Below are 19,641 nucleotides of genomic sequence, written 5' to 3' on the forward strand. Positions count from 1 at the left end.
TACTTCTCAAGATATAAAGTAAAGCAGTATGAAAAATGCAATTATATTCTCTCCTCCCAACTCTAGGTGGCAGCAGTCATCCAAATCTTCAACTCTGTCTAATAAGGAAACGCCAACCGGGGCCAAAGCCGACGCCCTTAGGGAGGAGATGGAGGAGGCGGCCAATCGCATGGAGATCTGCAGAGTGGGTGGAGCTTATCACTTTCTCTCAGCACATGTAGATTATTTCATACACACAGTTGTGCACCATATATGTACTCCGTACTTTAAAAATGTTAGTATGGACGTATGCTATTCCAGGTTAACCGACCTGTCCTTCTCTTTCTCACTGAAGTGTGTGTCATTTTTAATGTAAATGTTTTTCAGGATCAGCTCTCAGCGGACATGTATAGTTTCGTGGCCAAAGAAATTGACTATGCAAACTACTTCCAGACGGTGAGTGTGTTACTCGTTTAGACGAACAGCCTGTCGTTTTATTATTAACGTCTCCGTCTCTCGCTCTCTTCAGTTGATCGAGGTTCAGGCGGAGTATCACAGGAAGTCTTTGGAGTTGCTCCAGAACGTTCTCCCTCAGATTAAAGCTCAACAGGGTGAGGAGCAGGAATGAACATCAGAGGGTACAATTAACTGAAAAAAAAAGGAAGCTAAGTCTAAAAAAACCCAAAACATTTTATTGACCATTTTTAAATTATATTATATTATATTTCCTATTTTTTTTTTAATAATTGTTATATTTTCACTTGATTATATATATATATATATATATATATATAAATTAAATATAAATTATTTTATATATTTATTTAAAAAAATAAAATTATTTTTTTTATTTTTTTTATTATTATTACAAATTATTTATTATTATTATAAAAAAGTATTTAAGAAAAATATAATAATAATTATAATTTTAAAAATGTTATTGATTGTAAACCGTGTGTGTGTTTCAGAGTCGTGGGTGGAGAAGCCGTGCTACGGGAAACCGTTAGAGGAACACCTGACTCTGAGCGGGAGAGAAATCGCCTTCCCCATCGAAGCGTGTGTGACGGTGCTGCTGGACTGCGGCCTGCAGGAGGAGGTGAACCTTCACTATAGACTCCAAACCACATTTCTTTGGGTTTTGCATTTTGTTGTTGTTGTGGACAAATTCTGTAGTGAAATACTGTAACTGATATAACAAAACAGATAGTCCTGGATTAAGAGTATTCAAAGGCTGAACCGCTCTGAGCTATAATATTTTATTTATTGTAAATATTATATTTTATTTAACATTTATATTTGATTTACATTTGCATGTTCACCATTCTCTGATGTTGGTTAATGGTCACATAACATGCAGGTAAAAATATAAAAATTATAAATAAAACAAAAATGTCTTTATAAAAATATAAAATATTCATACTTTTTAGTGATTGTATTTTTTATTTTAAAATTGTTTTTAATTATTTTATTTGTGCATTTTAATGATTAAAATGCACAAATAAAATAATTTAAAAAATTTTATATATAAAAAAAAATATATATATATATATGTACTTTATTATATTTTTTTTTACATTTAATAATTTTAAATATTTAATTTTTATATAGTATAATTAAATTTTATTTAGTTATTTTATATATTAGTACATAATGCACAACATGCAGTTAAAAAAAAAAAATACATTTTTTTAAAAATACATGCACAACATTTTTAGTAATTTTATGTATATATATATATATATATATATATATATATATATATATATATATATATATATATATATATATATATATATATATATACAGTCAAACCAAAATTTATTCAGACACCTTGAACATTTCATTCATTAATTCAGTTTATTCACTATAGTTTCATAAATGTTAATAAAATGCTAATAAAATATGACAAGATCTCAGAGTTAAACTGTGTCAGAAAAAAATAATCTTAATTATGTCAGATAACACTTATGCAAAACATGGTCAGGTCAAAGTGTCTGAATCATTTCTGTTCCCAAATTTTTATCAGTTTTGCTGGTAGTCCACTGTATGAAGAATTTTTGGGTATAATATGTCAGTTTACTTTATTTTGCTATCCTCGCTTACATAAATGAACTATAGTGTCCTGAACCCACTAGTAAAATTATAGCAAAAATATCAAAAACGTCTGAATATTTTTTGGCTTGACTGTATATTCATTTTTGCATTTAATAATTTAATATATTTAATGTATGTATAGTATATTAGTATTTAATGCATATGACATGCAAGTGAACAAATAAAATGTTTTATATTTTCAGTAAGTGTTTTATTTACAATGTATTTATTTCAATTGTATATTTTTAGGATTTCATTCATTATAATTTTTTCATCAATTCATTAACCCGTTTGGGAAACCCTGTGCCAGCAGACGAAGAACACCATCAGTTTGATTGAAAATAATAATAATGTGTTAATTGTTGTTTAGATTCATATAATTGTATTAAAAAGGGGCATATTTTATCTCTGTGTGTGTGTGTGTGTGTGTGTGTGTGTGTCAGGGTCTGTTTCGAGTCGCTCCATCTGCCTCGAAGCTGAAGAAGCTGAAGGCATCGTTAGACTGCGGTGTGTTGGACTTTCAGGAATATTCTGTAGATCCGCATGCAATTGCAGGTGAGATTTCACTCGTTTACTTTGAACTGTCACACAGTTGCTCCTGATCCTGATCTCACTGTGTTTCTGCTGCGCAGGTGCTCTGAAATCATACCTGCGGGAACTGCCCGAACCCCTGCTGACCTTTGACCTGTATGAGGAGTGGATCCAGGCATCAAAGTGAGTGAACAGTAACAATAATCATCAAGTGTATTTTGTTTTTGATGGTTAGTGTTCTGGTGGAATTATTCAGGAGTGTGTGTGTGTGTGTGTGTGTGTGTTTGACTGCAGTATTGCGGATCAGGACAAGCGTCTGCAGGCGCTGCTGTCAACCTGTGAAAGGCTGCCCACTGCAAACAGCAACAACTTCAAGTGAGTCCAAAGATCCCACAGTTTCTGACTAACCTGCATATCCCATCATTCATAGTAATACCGACCCAGGTTCACAATATTGTCTGTTTTTGCTCAATTTGGCCAAGAAAAATATCACCTATAAAGCCAAAGCAGAAGATTCGTTTCTGAATGAATCCGTGTTTTGAGTGAATCAATTGGGTGAATGAATGATTCAATGACTCATTTATGAAGAGAGCCATTTACTTTACTTTTACATTTACATTTATGCATTTGGCAGACGCTTTTATCCAAAGCGACTTACATTGCATTATTCTATACATTTGTATGAGTATGTGCAAACCCTGGGATCGAACCCATGACCTTGGCATTGCTAGTGCCATGCTCTAACCACTGAGCTACAGGAAAGCTTCATTCCTGAATGAACCAGCTGTTTGAATGAATCGAATGAATGAATGAATGACTCAATGACTTACTCATTTTTAACATTTACCGCCACCTACTGGCAGTTTTAGTTTCTTATTTAGAGTGTCATTATTTCTATATTAATAAAAAGCCCATTAAAGGTATAGTTCACTCCAAAATGAAAATTCTGTCATTATTTACTTGCCCTCATGGCCGTTGAAGCCTAAAAGTTTGCATAATAAATTTTATTGAATCAAATAAAAAAAAAATTGTTTCTAAAGTTATTTTTTGTAACATCTATTTGATGCTTTTTCTCATTTAACGCAATAATGACTTTAAAAAATTTAATGAAAAAGTTTATGAAGAATTTTTGCAATTAATTGCCACATTGTGCATCGCTTGACAGCTCTAATATGTATATTTGGGCAGTCAAAATTAACGCGTTAACTGATTATTTTTTTCAGTTTAACATGTTAAAAATATTTAACGCAGAATCCCTTTTTTTGTCATAATTTGGCTAGCATACATTATATGATTATTTGATCATGCTCTTATTCACGCAAATGCTTTTAAACCATTCAAGCGCCACAAGACAAACGAGAATATGGAAAGCCAAAAGGTTCAAAAACGCATAAATTTGAACTGCATGTGTATTTCTTGTTTCACATTAACGTGCAAACACGTATTTAACGTGAAATACGCGTTAAAATTCACATGTTTTTGAATCTTCTGGCATTCCATATTGTGAATGTCATGTCATGTGACACACACGACTCTTGTGCACAGAAAGACGCCTGTTTTGTCGAGTTTCCTCGTAAGAGAAGTCCTAAGTTCCAAGTGTACACTTGGGTATATATCGTCTTAAATGTTTGCTAATTTATTATACCTTTATAATAACTTTATCACTGTTTCATTTCCAGGTATTTGATTAAATTTCTTGCCAAGCTGAACGAGTATCAAGATTACAATAAAATGACACCAGGAAACATTGCGATCGTCCTGGGGCCGAACCTGCTGTGGGCGCGTACGGACGGGTGAGCGGCGCTTCTTCACACACCTTCATCGTCTTTATGGCGACACCGCACGTTTCACTTCTCGCTCGTCTGTGTTGTTTCTCTCAGGAACATTACAGAGATGATGACCACAGTCTCGCTGCAGATAGTTGGGATCATTGAGCCGATCATCCAGCATGCTGATTGGTTCTTCCCTGGAGGTGAAGTTCACGAAACCCGTGACCATGATCTACTGTTTGAGCAACAGGAACTGTTTGATAATTACGGTTCTGTGTTCGCAGAGATCGAGTTTAATGTCACGGGCAACTACGGCAGCCCCGTCCACACCAATCACAACGCCAACTACAGCTCCATGCCGTCGCCTGACATGGACCAATCAGAGCGCAGGCATTCGGACCAGGGCAGACGACCCCTCAGCGTCGCCACCGACAACATGATGCTGGAGTTCTACAAGAAAGACGGGTCCGTTCTGCTTTAAGTGTTTAAATGCACGTCTCCTGGTTTTCGTCATGCTGTCCTTTCTTTGGCTTTGAATTACTGATGCTTCTGCTTTTATTCCACTAATGCAGCATTAGGAAAATTCAAAGGTACGGTGACGCTTCTGTCTCTTCCTGTTTTGTCAGTCTCAGCTTTCCTGATTTCCTGCAAATGTGCTGATTCTTTACGCTCTTGATAAGACATTTGTGGTGTTGTATTTCTTTCTGGCAGCTTGTGAGGAATGTTGATGAAAGTGATATGAATTGCCGTTCAGATGGCATATTAAATTGTTTTAAGAGTATTTCATGATGTAGTATGTCTCAAATCTTTGTACAAAAGTTTAGGGTTGGTAAGTTTACGAAAGAAGTCTCTTCTGCTCACCAAGGCTGCATTAATTTGATCAAAAATACAGTATAAAATAGTGAAATATTATTGCTGTTTTCTATCTGAATAAAGTAAAATGTAGTACATTCTTCTCCTTCCGTTTCCGCTCTGGGAACCTATGACAGCCCATTGAACCGCTTGCGGGAAATTTGGCACACTGATAGAGGACAGTCTGAACTGTCACCATTGCAAATTTGAAGTCTCTAACTCAATCCCTCTAGCGCCACCAGCTGTCCAAAGTTGCACTCACGTTTATGTTATGCTAGAAACAAAACATAAAGTTTTCCGCCACTTTCCGAAAAACCTACTTTTTCGAACTCCTCCTAGGCTGTTGCTCTGATTTTCATGAAAATTGAACCAGATCATCTTCAGACAAAAAGTTGTGGAATTCAGGTTGATTTGTCAAACCGTTTTCGAAAAACGTGTAAACAAATTTTACGTAGCGCTTGTGAAAATTGACATAAGACTGTATCTCCTCAACACTTTATCGTATTCCGATGAAACTGTCATCATAAGGATGACGTGAGATTACATGCTGCGTTTCAGAGCAGCACCACCTATTGGTCCGGAGATACAAAAAATGCTTATTTTTGCTTATAACTTCAGAATGGTTTGTCCAAAAATCAAAAATGTGGTCTAGTTAGATTCAGGGAGTCATGCCGAGTCAACTGATATCCAATTTGACCCATATCGGCCATTTTTAATTTTTTCGTAAAATGCTATATTTTACGAACACATTGGCATATCACTGTGAAACTCGGTATGAAACTTGACATTTTGATTTTCTTTCAAAACCTACTTTTTCAAACTCCTCCTAGACCATCCGATTTTCACCAAAATCGAATCGTATCTTCAGACCGTGCCGACAAAAAGTTGTGGAATTCAAGTTGATTTGTCAAACCGTTTTCGAAAAACGTGTGAACAAATTTTACGTAGCGCTTGTGAAAATTGACACAAGACTGTATCTCCTCAACACTTTATCGTATTCAGATGAAACTGTCATCATAAGGATGACGTGAGATTACATGCTGAGTTTAAGAGCAGCACCACCTATTGGTCCGGAGATACAAAAAATGCTTATTTTTGCTTATAACTTCAGAATGGTTTGTCCAAAAATCAAAAATGTGGTCTAGTTAGATTCAGGGAGTCATGCCGAGTCAACTGATATCCACTTTGACCCATATCGGCCATTTTTAATTTTTTCGTAAAATGCTATATTTTACGAACACATTGGCATATCACTGTGAAACTCGGTATGAAACTTGACATTTTGATTTTCTTTCAAAACCTACTTTTTCAAACTCCTCCTAGACCATCCGATTTTCACCAAAATCGAATCGTATCTTCAGACCGTGCCGACAAAAAGTTGTGGAATTCAAGTTGATTTGTCAAACCGTTTTCGAAAAACGTGTGAACAAATTTTACGTAGCGCTTGTGAAAATTGACACAAGACTGTATCTCCTCAACACTTTATCGTATTCAGATGAAACTGTCATCATAAGGATGACGTGAGATTACATGCTGCGTTTCAGAGCAGCACCACCTATTGGTCCGGAGATACAAAAAATGCTTATTTTTGCTTATAACTTCAGAATGGTTTGTCCAAAAATCAAAAATGTGGTCTAGTTAGATTCAGGGAGTCATGCCGAGTCAACTGTTATCCAATTTGACCCATATCGGCCATTTTTAATTTTTTCGTAAAATGCTATATTTTACGAACACATTGGCATATCACTGTGAAACTCGGTATGAAACTTGACATTTTGATTTTCTTTCAAAACCTACTTTTTTGAACTCCTCCTAGACCATCCGATTTTCACCAAAATCGAATCGTATCATCTTCAGACCGTGCCGACAAAAAGTTGTGGAATTCAAGTTGATTTGTCAAACCGTTTTCGAAAAACGTGTGAACAAATTTTACGAAGCGCTTGTGAAAATTGACATAAGACTGTATCTCCTCAACACTTTATCGTATTCAGATCAAACTGTCATCACAAGGATGACCTGAGGTTACATGCTGCGTTTCAGCGCAGCGCCACCTACTGATCCGGAGATACGAAAAATGCCTATTTTTGCTTATAACTTCAGAATGGTTTGTCCAAAAATCAAAAATGTGGTCTAGTTAGATTCAGGGAGACATGCCAAGTCAACTGATATCCAATTTGACCCATATCGGCCTTTGTGATTTTTTTCGTAAAATGCTATATTTGTGATGCTCCCAGCATGCCTTCTTAGTGCTTGGCCCCTTAATTGCTGCTTGCAGCTATATTTTATTCCTGTGATCAAAGCTGAATTTTCAGCATCATTACTCCAGTCTTCAGTGTCACATGATCCTCGAGACATCATTCTAATTTGATGATTTGCTGCTCAAGAAACATTTATGATTATTATCAATGTTGAAAACAGCTTTATATTTTTGTGGAAACTCATACAATTTTTTTTTTTTTAGTATTCTTTGATGAATAGAAAGTTCAAAACAACAGCATTTATATGAAAAAGAATTTTTTGTAACATTATAAATGTCTTTACTGTCACTTTTGATCAATTTAATGCATCCTTGCTGAATAAAAGTATTAATTTCTTTAAATTAATTAATAAATGGTAGTGTATTTATTTGAGTAGGCTGGCATACTCTTGTTTAGAAAGTGCGAGGGATCTGATTGGCCGTGTGTCTGCCCTGTTGCAGTATGGGAGTGCGAGTGATGGACACTTCCTGGGTGTCTCGGAGAGGTTCCTCGTCATCCCGTAAGAGCTCGTCAACTCCTCCCAGCGTTCAGCCGCCCATGCCGCCCTCTGATTCGCTGAACCCTGAGCAAGCGGGCGACCTCTCCACCTCCCCTTCACAGACTCCGCCCCCCATCAGTAGCGATAGGACCAGGTAAACGACCAACAGGAATCAAGAGCACATGACATAATGCTGTACGCTGCTGATTGCTGCCCATTTCAATTCAGCCATTTGAGGACATCATGAATATTAATATCATATTATAAATCACACTTGAATATCATTTAAAGTAGTCCAAATAAATAAAGTTTGTGATTTAAAGTGCAAAGTAAAGCAAAGAAATGTTCAGTTTTGATAATATTAATGAATTGTTAGTTGGCTGAATTGAAGCTCTGAAGTTCAGATATCATGTTTTTCTCCTCCTTTCCTCTTTTCTCTCTTGTAGCAGTAGGTCAACCAAAAATGCTGTACTCATGAATACTCATGTTTAGTTGATGAATGTGTGAAGCTTTAGCTAAATGAATCAGACAGGCCTTGTGTTTTATTCATTGCTGTATGTTATCATGAATATTTTACAGGAGTGCTCTGGGTTCAAAACTTATAATACACCATAATATTTGTGGAAAAGTATACAGAGTTTCATATACATTTATAGCTATTATACATGTTACCTAACTATGCTAAAATTATACATTTTAATTATTGATGCTTATTAATGCTAATTATTAAGTAATTATTAATTAAGTTAATATGAAATAGAATTAAATAAATTATATACAATTTTATATGAATAAATATTATTTTAATTCTACTATTTTAATATTTTTTATTAGTTCAATTACAATCAATTAATAAATATTTGTAAAATTAATAAGTTATTTGTATTTATTTATATTAATTATTCATTATAAATATTTTGAATTGAACTATAATAAATAATTGATATTAATAAATATTATTTTAATTATTAATATTTATGAATATTAATTTTAATAGCATTAAATCAATGATTAATATCATTGAATATTATTACTATTTTAATATTTATTGTTTAATTTCAATTAATATATATTTCTATAAATATTTTTATTTATATTAAAATGTATTCATATTAATTGTAAATAAACAAAAAATATTTACTTAACTCATATAAATAACATTATTAATTATTTATGTTTAATAATATTTATTAATTATTCATTTAATTATAATTAATAATTGATATTAAATATTTATTTTAATTATTAATATTTTAATATGCATTTGTTTAATTACAATCAATTAATAAACATTTTTAAAATTCATTATTAGAATTATTCATTATTAATATTAAATAGTAATTATTTGCATCAGTGTTTAATAATATTAATTATAAATAATATTAATAACATTATTTTAATTATTAACATTTAATATTGATTAATTATTAGTTTAATTTTATTATTTAATCATTTATATTAATACATATTTATTTTAAATATTAATATTAACTATTAATGAATAAATAAATAACATTAATAACATTATCTTAATTATTAATTTGAATAATATTTATTATTTTAATTATGATTAATAATTGATATTAATACATATTTATTTTCGCACTGTGGAGACAACTGCACTCATTAACATAATGCTGCCGTTGTAACTACAGAAATGCTGTTGATGGAGCTGATCGTATTGATCCCTGAATATTCCAGAGCACTGAATGACACAGTCGCCCTCAGACACAACAGCTTCCCCCGCTGTCAGTCCTTTTTTATGTGTCAACCTTGAAAATCTTTGCAGCTCTGACGAGGTGTCGTCCAATTGGCCGGACTCCTGTCTCGTCTGCCCCTCCCCTGAGGAGGAGAGGCCGCCCCCTCCATACCCGTTCTCCTCCTCCTCTTCCTCTTCTTCCTCCTTCTCCTCGTTCTCTCTCCCTCACCCTCGAGCACAGCCCTGTGGGCGTCCCGTCGCTCCCGGTCCCGAGTCCGTTCCTCCCCCGGTGTTCACCCGCTGGTCCGTGTACAGCCCGCCTCCACTCCTCCTGTCGTCCACCTCTCTGGACATTAACTCCAACCCTAAACCCAGTTTCCTGCACCTGCCCAAACAGGGCTCGTTGCCCGCCGAACCCTCCCTCCTGCACGCGACCCCTCCGCCCGTGTACATCAAACCCCCGCTCGTTCTGCCCCGCCACGACCCCTGCCATCCTAACTTTAGCCCTCATTCTGCTCCGCCGCCGTGGGCCGCCTGCGCCTGTAATCGAGAGAGAGGACTCAGAGTGCCTAGGTAACTACCCACAAACTACCTGAGCAGAACCAGCTGAAAGTCTTTCATCATCATTTACTGCTTCTTTCTGGGCACGTTTGAGATCTTACATCAAGCTTCTGACCTTAAAAGCACATAATAACCAATTGCAGTGCACAACATTTTAGAGATGATGAGCATACAAAATGATCAAATAGGCCCCGATATACTCACAGCAAAATTCTTTTTCGTTCTTCGCTTAGGGGTAAAAAGAAGTTTGAAATATAGCTGCAAGCAGCAATGACGGGCCCAAGCCTGGCGTCACTGCCACCCCAGGGGCTTTAGGGAGACTGTGCATGACATGCATTTAAACTGGGTGAATGTAAAAGGATTTGTCAAGATATGAGACTCTTCCTGCATCCCTTTTTGTCATTAATTTAATTCCTCGCCATGGCAACACCGTTTAAGATAACCAAAATCTGTTTGCAATGTACAGAAAGTTTGGTTCAAATCGTAAGAATCTCCTACGAGAAGTAGTTAAAAATCAGAGCCTGATTTTTCAAAAAAATCCACATTCAAACCAAAATAGCTGACGTCCTATTGGTCGGAGCTAATGACTGTAAATTAGAAAGTTGTCCAGCTCGATGAGAACAATACATGTAGAGAGTTTGGTGACTTTAGGTAAAACTACCCCCCCCCACACACACTTTTGTCAAAAGATGGTGCTACAAAGTTCCTCCTCCCCACCCGTTTCTAAGGCTTTTCCATTGTCTACTGGCTGACAACTCTGATGTGTGTGTCAAGTTTCATGTAATTTAAAACTTGCTAAGAGCCTCAAAAACACCTAAAAAGAATAGTAAAGTTTGACGCATTGCCATGGCAACAGTATTCAAGATATCAAGAATCCTTTCACATCTGACATTATTCTGACGAAGACTGAAGCAAATCGGGTAAAAATAAAAGGGTGATTTGAAAGCATTTTGAAAGTGACACACTTCCTGCTGCCAGTTGGTGGTGCTATGACTTTGACTCACAATAGTCACATCCATGTGTTCGGCCTCCTATAACAAACACAGTTTAAGTTTCATCAAAATCAGTCAATGTATGTAGAAGTTATAACACACTTCCTGTTTCCCTTTTTACACTGTAAATACGTTCTCACCACGGCCAAACCATTCGAGATATCCAATATACATCTGCAATTTAGCATCCTCAATGTCTTGACATCAAGTTGAAAATTTTGGTGTGAATTGTATGACTGCCTTTGGAGCAGTAATTAAACATTGAGAGCTTGGTTCAAAACATCCACATTCAAATAAAATGTTGGCTCGATAAGACCAATATATGTACCAAGTTTGGTGACTGTAAGTAAAACTAACCACCAACTTTAGACAAAAGGTGGCGCTATAGAGGCCCTCCTCCACGCCTATTTCAAAGGCATTAGTGTCTAGTGTCTACTGGCTGACAACTCTGATGTGTGTGTCGAGTTTCATGCAATTTGAAGCTTGCTAAGAGCCTCAAAACACCCAAAATGTATATTAAAGTTTGACACGGTCGCCATGGCAACAGTATTCAAGATATCAAGAATCCTTTCACCATAGATTTGTTTCAACGCCACGGCCAAACCGTTCGAGATATCAAAAATCTGCTCACAATTTAGCATCCTTAATGTCTTGACTTTATGCTGACCGAGTTTGTGGTAGATCGGATGAATCCCCTAGGAGAAGTATATAAAAATCCAGAGCATCCTTTTTTCAAACAACCCATAATAGCCAACTTCTTGTTGGGCTGGTGTATGACTTAGAGTGTGAAAGTTATACGGCCCGATGAGATTTATGACTGTATGAAGTTTGGTTACTGTAGGTGAAAAGGGGTGTTCCACAGAGCCCCCCATGACAGCTTGTGCCCGGTCCTGATGGCTGATGATTCCAACGTGTGTGCAAAGTTTCAAGAGTTTTTGAGCATGTTAAGGGACCCAAAAGTGCCAGAAAGTTCGAAAAAACTTCACACCCAACAATTACATCATCACCATGGACCAATGGTAGTTCAGGGGCATTTAGCCGGAGCAAACTTTTCCAGAACGTTCAGTTTGTCAAAGCTGTTTCGAACTCCCAAAACGCACTTCGTTTTGTTCAAAATTATGTCACACCATTACGTTCTTCAGTTTCGTCTGAAGTATATCGGGGCCTTTATAATAACTGTTACATTCAGAGTGAAGTTATTTAAAAATAAGGTTTTCAGTACATTAACATAGAGGTTAGCATTCAAAACTCTTCTATTATGAATATGCTCAAAAAGATGTTCTTGAAATCTTTCCCTGCGCTGCTTTATGCATTAAAATGAGCAAAAATCCCTGCTGGCAAATCAAGGGATTTTTATCTTTGCTTTTGAATTGCCGTCACACTAGCATGGATTCAAGCCACTTACACACACAGACACATTTACTTAAACCTAAAAGAAAACTTTATTTCTTTTTTTTTGGTATCTGCATACACTTGATTTATTTATTTATTCCCAGCATCAATAAGTGGAGGTTCTATCAGATTCACCTCACTTCTGTGAACAAAAGTGTTGCAAAACTACACAATTTCCGTTTGGAATTTTAATGTTCAGAAGTCAGAGCTGAGACTGTGGTGTGTGTGAGTGTGTGTGCGTTAATGGATGTTTGTGCACATTTCTGTCCTCAGCACTCAGAAGAATAAGGAGCCTTCACCTGTGATTGGTCAAAGAGGAATTTCACCAACAGCTCCCTCTGGTGGACAGAACCAGCTATCAGACCAGAGTCCTCACACACTGCGGAAAGGTGTGCATGAATAGATAGTGACCGGACACAAACAAACAATATGATAAAATAATGATGCATTAAAAATAGTAATCGATGCATTTCAGCTGAATTATAATTATGCATTTAAAGTCATGCTGCAATTAATATACAAACACTTAATGTTCAGTTTTAGCAGCTAGAAAACTGATTTATTTATTTTTCTTTAAGTATCCAAAAAACTGGCCCCCATCCCTCCCAAGAGTCAGTTTTCTCCGTCCGGCTGCGTGTCGGATCTGTCTCCGGGTCCGTCTCCAGTGAGTCTGTCACCGACCCCTCCCAGCACCCCGTCATTATACAGCTTCAGTTACCCGCAGGGCGGCTCCGCCCTCACCTCGCCCGGACACAGCCACAGCCAGACAGCCACCACGCCCTCGCTCTCGTCCCCGCCGCCGCTGACCGGCACCCTGCCCAAATCACGGCCCACCCCCAAACCACCCCGGCAGAGACCCAACCTGCCCCCGCCGCAGCCTCCCGGTCCAGGCGGTCTGAGTCCGCAGCCCCTGGAGCACGCGGCGGGCCTGCTGGACGGACTGTCAGCGGCGGAGAGCATGTCTACAGGTAAACCCGTCAACGTTAGCACATGTTAGAGCTGTACGACTGGGGGGAGTATCTCAATGCGATTTTTTTTGCTTTAAAATGTACCTTACATGAAGTGTTATCTTATAAGACAGCGTCAGTGCCAGTTATTGATCACATGTCAGTGTGCTGAGTTGGGTTCAGGTGGTTTTGTGTTGTTTTGCAGCGGTGTGAGGTCATGGGGTCAGTGGGCTTTGGCTCAGAAGGGTAAGCAGAAGTGTGTGTGTGTGTGTGTGTGTGTGTAAACTCAACGCCGTCATTCACTAACGCATGGCGCTGTCCTGCCCCGCATGGCTCTCGCTCCGGCGGCTCCTGCGTCCCTGTGATCCGCCCCTCACCATCCGTCCTTCAGCCAGTGCACCCGTCTCACATATTCCTGTGTCTTTATGATCTGATGTCGCCCTCATGACCACAAACTCTCAGAAAAAAAGCTACAAAAGCGGTCACTGCGGTGATACACTTTTGTACCTTGTTCACCCCTGAAGGGAGCATATTAGTACCGTAAATGTATCTATTATTACATTTTTTCTGAGAGTGTAGGAATTTCTTTCATCTGTGGAACTAATATAGGAGATTTTTAATTTCCACATAATGATGGTTCATAGTGACCAAGACGGTCATGCTGTAAATCATTTTTTTTTTAAATATATATATATATATATATATATATATATATATATATATATATTTATTTTATTTTTATTTTTTTTTCCCAGCGGAAGATCTCTGAAATTTTAAGTTGATATTTCAGTAATTTAACTACACGTTCATATTTTTTGTAATAATTTTATTAAAAAACAAATCTCACAATTTTGACTTTTTCCTCATAATTTGTATCAGAAATATCAGCGTTTATTTCCTAATTGTGTTTATAAAGAATTGTTAGATAAAGTCGCAATTAATTTTTTTTAACAAGTTTCCATATAATTTTGATTGTTCCTAATTTTTTAATTATTTTAATTTGACATTTTAACAACATGATTGTGAGTAAATGATGACATAATGATAATTTTTGGTGCAAATAACAATTAATTTCACCTCCAATATCATGTTTTGCAATATTTTAGAACATTTTAAAAATTGTCAAATGCTTCAAAACATACTCTACGGTTCAAAAATTTGGGGTCAGTAAGATGCTTTTTGAAGTAATTAATACTTTCATTCATCAAAAACACATTAAATGGATTAAAAGTGACAGTAAAGACATTTATAATGTTACAAAAGATTCTATTTCAAATAAATGCTGTTCTTTTGAACTTTCAAAGAATCCTGGAAAATAATTGTACACAACTGTTTTCAAACATTGAAAATAATCATAAATGTTTCTTGAGCAGCAAATCATCATATCAGAATGATTTATGAAGGATCATGTGACACTGAAGACTGGAGTAATGATGCTGAAAATTCAGCTTTGATCACAGGAATAAATTACACTTTACTATATATTCACATAGAAAACAGCTATTTTACATTTTAAAAATATTTCACTATTTTATACCATATTTTTGATCAAATAAATGCAGCTTTGGCAACCCCAAACATTTGAACACTAGTATATGAAGCATATTTAACAGAAATCTTACAGCACTCTGTTGTATGGTGTTCAGAGTCAGAATGGAGTTTATTTACACTTTTTGGGTCACAAAAAACATCTCTGGGCAGGGAGATGTTGATGTATTAACGAGTATTTTTTCTGTCCTCTTTTAACACACTCTCTGTTGTGTTTTCTCCTCCAGACTCATCATGTGATTTGGACATTCCCATAATAAGCGTTGAACTGGACGGGAGATCTGACGGCCCCTACAGGAACTCTGTGTCTCTGCTGGATTCGGAGGAGGAGTCGGAGAGCACCGCCCTTTGACCCCTGGGATTCCCCACAATCCTTTACTCCTCCACCGCACAAATGAGTTTGTATAGTACATCTCCTGTGATCCGCAGCTCCACATTATCCTGCTGTCGCACTGGATCTGAACAGACGTCAGGACATCGATACGCCAGGCTGATCCGTCTTGTTTGTTTTTTAATGTTTTTATAGTTTGTTGTTTGTTTTCTATTTGCCTTATCTGAGTTCTTGCACTTTTGCCTTGAAGTTCGTCTAACATACGTTTGAGTCGCTGCTGGGTGTAAAAAGTCAAAAGTCAGTCGAATCTCTCTGATTCAACTCCTTGAGGAGGTTCGTCCACGTGATTATTTCCTGGATTTAAATTAACGCGAGTGAGATTGTCTGTTAGAGGCCGTTTGCACACAGTAAAATCCCCAGAGTTAAATCAGCTCTGCTCAGAGTACATATGGTCCCTCTCTAAATAGTGTTAAAGTAACACTGAAGCAGAGTTAAAGTTAAGCAATTAATAAGGCTGTGACTGAAGTCAGTTGTAGTTCATGTGTTTCTCTTTTCTTCAGTGATTCTGCTTGTTAACAGCAGGTGTTCATCACTAATGCACAATCATCACTTCATTAATTGCTTAATTATCTCATTAACTTAAACTCTGCTTCAGTGTTATTTTAACACTATTTAGAGAGGGACCATATGTACTCTGAGCAGAGATGATTTAACTCTGGAGATTTTTCTGTGCAAACGATGGATCAGAATTTACAAAAGTTTGGGGTCGTTAAGATTTAAAGTTTTTAAAAGAAGTCTCTTCTGCTCTCCAAAGCTGCATTTATTTGATCAAAAATACAGTAAAAATAGTGAAATATTATTGCAATTTAAAATAACTGCTTTCTATGTGAATATATAGTAAAGTGTAATTTATTCCTGTGATCAAAGCTGAATTTTCAGCATCATTACTCCAGTCTTCAGTCAAATGATCCTTCAGAAATCATTCTAATATGCTGATTTGCTGCTCAAGAAACATTGATTATAAATAGAAATCTTTTATTACATTATAAATGTCTTTACTGTTGCATCCTTGCTGAATAAAAGTAGTAATTTCTTTCTTTTTTTTAAATCTTACTGGCCTCAAACTTTTGAACGGTTGTGAATTTTCAGAATTTTTATTTTAATTTTTTTTTTGTTTTTAAGGTGCCATGTCAGGATAAAAAGAGTAAAATTTCCGACAAACACGCACCAAGATCCTGTATTCAGCTTCGTATGTAAAGATATCAAACCTTATTGATTAATTAAAGATAATATATAAAGAATCACAGAAAATATATATAAAAAAACCCAGATATATCTTTATTTTCCTCCCGGATATTTTGCGATCAGGATTCTCACTCCTTATGACCAATGAATCCATGATTTTTCCAGTCATTCATAATTACTGTAAAACAATTTTTAAAATCAAAATCATTTAAATATTTTAGAGCTGAGCATAAAATATTCACTTTACTTTTTACGAATAATTTCCAGGAATTTTCCAGACCTGGAAATCACATTTTAACCCTTTGATGCATGAAAAAAAGAGTATATTTTAAGGTTTATTTCTAGTTCTAAACAAGAATATATTAATTCCACGCCAACAAATATGTATTTTGAGAGAGTATTTTATACATCTGACCACTGCAATAAGCAGCAGATCTTGTAGGTATTCCTGATGAGGTTAAAGGTCATCATCTATCCCTCCCTGAATAATCAAAATGTCCGTCATGCATCCAAGGGTTAAAATTCCCTGATATTTCCAGGTTTTCCATGACTTTGTGAGCCCTGTACTGACTGTTGATGTCTGGCGTCAGTCGCGTTATAAATAATCACAAACTCTGCTGTAAGTATTAGCATGTGTGAATGCTGTTCACCTCCGCTGCAAACACGTGTACATAATCTATAGAATTAAAGGTCAAATATTTATGAATCTCTCGCTATATAAATATATATACAGACTATATATTATTTTTGCTTCAGACACAATGCTGGTACGTGTACATACACTAATAATATGAATCGCCGCGGTTCCTGTGAAGGTCTCTGGGAACAGGAAGAATCATTCAGACGCACGAATGAACTGAGAACAGGATTGCGACAGAGATTAAACCGAAGTCACAAGTTTACCTCGTACGGGATGGTTGTTGTGTGCATGATGTGCGTTCTGATTTAAAACCAGTGCATCGTCTGTGCTTTAAAGTCAACATGAAACGCTGTTCGCACCTCCCTAACGTGATGTTCTGAATGAAACAGGATGTTCAATGAGAAAAAAACGTATTATATGAAAAGTAAATAAGGTTAGTGTGTCATGTTGACTTTAAAAACCTTTTCATGTGAGCCCAGCTAACAGGGAATGTTCTCAGAACGTTCTGCCAAGGTTCTCTCAAAGTTATGAACAAAGAAACATTAATAGAATGTTCGTTCAAAGTTATCTAGTCTTTAATAATGTTCTCAAATGTTTACATTTTCAAATGTTACCACTTGTTTCAGAACATTCCGAGAAGATTCAAATGTTTGCAAAATGGAATGTTCCCTTAACGTTTGCATAACCAAGATAAAACGTTTTTAAAACATTGACGTTTTAAATCTGACGTTTTCAGAACTCAATGCAAAATGTTCTTAGAACGTATTTTTGTTAGCTGGGAGTTTCTGATGTGTGTGTGTGTATGTGTGTGTGTATGTGTGTGTGTGTGAGTGTGTGTGTGTGTGTGTGTGTTGGATAATTTATCATCAGTCTTTGTGTATTTTTTCGCCTCGATTCTGAGCTTCTGTTTGACCATCTTAAACAAAATTTGACTTCAGGTGACTATTCCAGAAGTATGTTAGTAGATCAGGGAAACGGTGTAGAACTAGAGTCTATAAACTCCATATTCCTCATTTTTCTTATGTATTTTTACAGCTAAATGCTCTGATTTTATTTTCCTAACGGATGAGAGCAGATCCGCGTGGACCGCAGAACTTCGGCGTTTGCTGGTGAAGAAGAACTTTCACTTGTTTGTGGATCTGAATGTGCTCGTGTTTTCTGTAGAGACATTTTCATACGGTGGTTTTGTAGCTCTGTTGGCTGAAGCCCACTTTTATACTGGGGTTTTGTCGGCACAAGCCCATTAAAAGAAGGTCAAACTGACTTTTTAAGTGTTTTAGCAGGTATAAGGCAGCGTTTTCAGTAGCAGATGGAATCTGAGGGCTGGATTTAACCCTCTGGTCCTCTTCGTTCAGGGGTCACACTTGACTCCTTTGTGGTCAAAAGTGCAAAAAAAAATTTTTTTAGGAAAACTAACATAATATATTTTTGTTCAATAATATATATATATTTTTTTGATTATTATTTAGAATGTTTAAGGGTATTTTATGATACTATGCAATATTTATAACATTTTTATTAGCCATTTTACCCCATTGAAAATAATACACATTTTTTTCAATTAAAGCAGTATTTCATGTTAAAATAGAGACAAGGCACTTAAAATCCATTAAAGTCCAACACTTATTTTTATTAAGTTGTGACTTTGATTTATGTACTTAGACATTCTCAAAGACTACTTTTTGTCAAGGTTTATATATATATATTTTTTTTTTAAATGTTGAAGTGTCAGTTTTTGCATTTTTACTGCAGTCAAACCTGAACACAGAGAAGGACATTTTGTTACACATAACATCAAAATTCAATATAAATGTAACAAAAATGAACAGGAATGTTGTATCACAGCTTAATAAATCTGATTTGAACCTTTTATTTGGTCTATTTTGCACTCTTGATGTTTTAGTTTTCTGCAAAGTGAATGAATTGCAGTTTGTACCACCAAAAGATTCTCTGAGTTTTTGAATTTTTTCATATTTCCCATTTATTTCCTATTTTGACCACGAAGGAGGGAAATGTGACTCTTTTTTTTTGTGACCCTTTAACATATCCAAACCATATCCATGATTTTTTTGTGTTCACATAGCTAATGCGACACCAAGTGTCATCCCATTCCGATGAAGCAAAAAAATAATTTAAATTTAAAATGCAACATTTTTGACCAAAGAGGACCAAAGGGTTAAACATGGCAATGTGTTCATTCTGACCTGATACTGGTAGTTAAAATCATAAGTAGCCTAGATATTTAACACAAGCATGTGCAGCTTGAAAGGTGTTCAACCTCTGTGGAAAATCACTCCTGTGTGTTTGAGGAGATAAAAAGGGTCA

The 19,641-nt window shown here is 36.0% G+C and overlaps 1 protein-coding gene across 5 annotated transcripts in view; it reads left to right on the plus strand.

Moving 5' to 3' along the window:
- The window catches only part of arhgap44b (Rho GTPase activating protein 44b), a 50,791-nt gene extending 34,889 nt beyond the window's left edge, over positions 1 to 15,902 (plus strand). For 2 of the 5 annotated variants that reach the window (XM_048171031.1, XM_048171030.1), the window contains exons 7-21: positions 67 to 184; positions 367 to 435; positions 509 to 590; positions 948 to 1,075; positions 2,517 to 2,628; positions 2,706 to 2,787; positions 2,899 to 2,979; positions 4,284 to 4,397; positions 4,485 to 4,576; positions 4,658 to 4,838; positions 4,946 to 4,963; positions 7,924 to 8,115; positions 12,879 to 12,994; positions 13,184 to 13,573; positions 15,328 to 15,902. In XM_048171031.1, coding sequence (XP_048026988.1) covers positions 67 to 184; positions 367 to 435; positions 509 to 590; positions 948 to 1,075; positions 2,517 to 2,628; positions 2,706 to 2,787; positions 2,899 to 2,979; positions 4,284 to 4,397; positions 4,485 to 4,576; positions 4,658 to 4,838; positions 4,946 to 4,963; positions 7,924 to 8,115; positions 12,879 to 12,994; positions 13,184 to 13,573; positions 15,328 to 15,452 — 1,900 coding nt within the window. In that variant the 3' untranslated portion in view covers positions 15,453 to 15,902. Of the gene's footprint in view, positions 1 to 66; positions 185 to 366; positions 436 to 508; positions 591 to 947; positions 1,076 to 2,516; positions 2,629 to 2,705; positions 2,788 to 2,898; positions 2,980 to 4,283; positions 4,398 to 4,484; positions 4,577 to 4,657; positions 4,839 to 4,945; positions 4,964 to 7,923; positions 8,116 to 9,750; positions 10,234 to 12,878; positions 12,995 to 13,183; positions 13,574 to 13,757; positions 13,799 to 15,327 lie in introns of all 5 variants that reach the window. The other 3 variants (XM_048171034.1, XM_048171033.1, XM_048171032.1) reach the window with 3 other exon arrangements.
- The last annotated feature ends 3,739 nt before the right edge of the window (positions 15,903 to 19,641 follow it).

Source organism: Megalobrama amblycephala, linkage group LG20 (assembly GCF_018812025.1).
Source record: "Megalobrama amblycephala isolate DHTTF-2021 linkage group LG20, ASM1881202v1, whole genome shotgun sequence".
NCBI lineage: Eukaryota > Metazoa > Chordata > Actinopteri > Cypriniformes > Xenocyprididae > Megalobrama > Megalobrama amblycephala.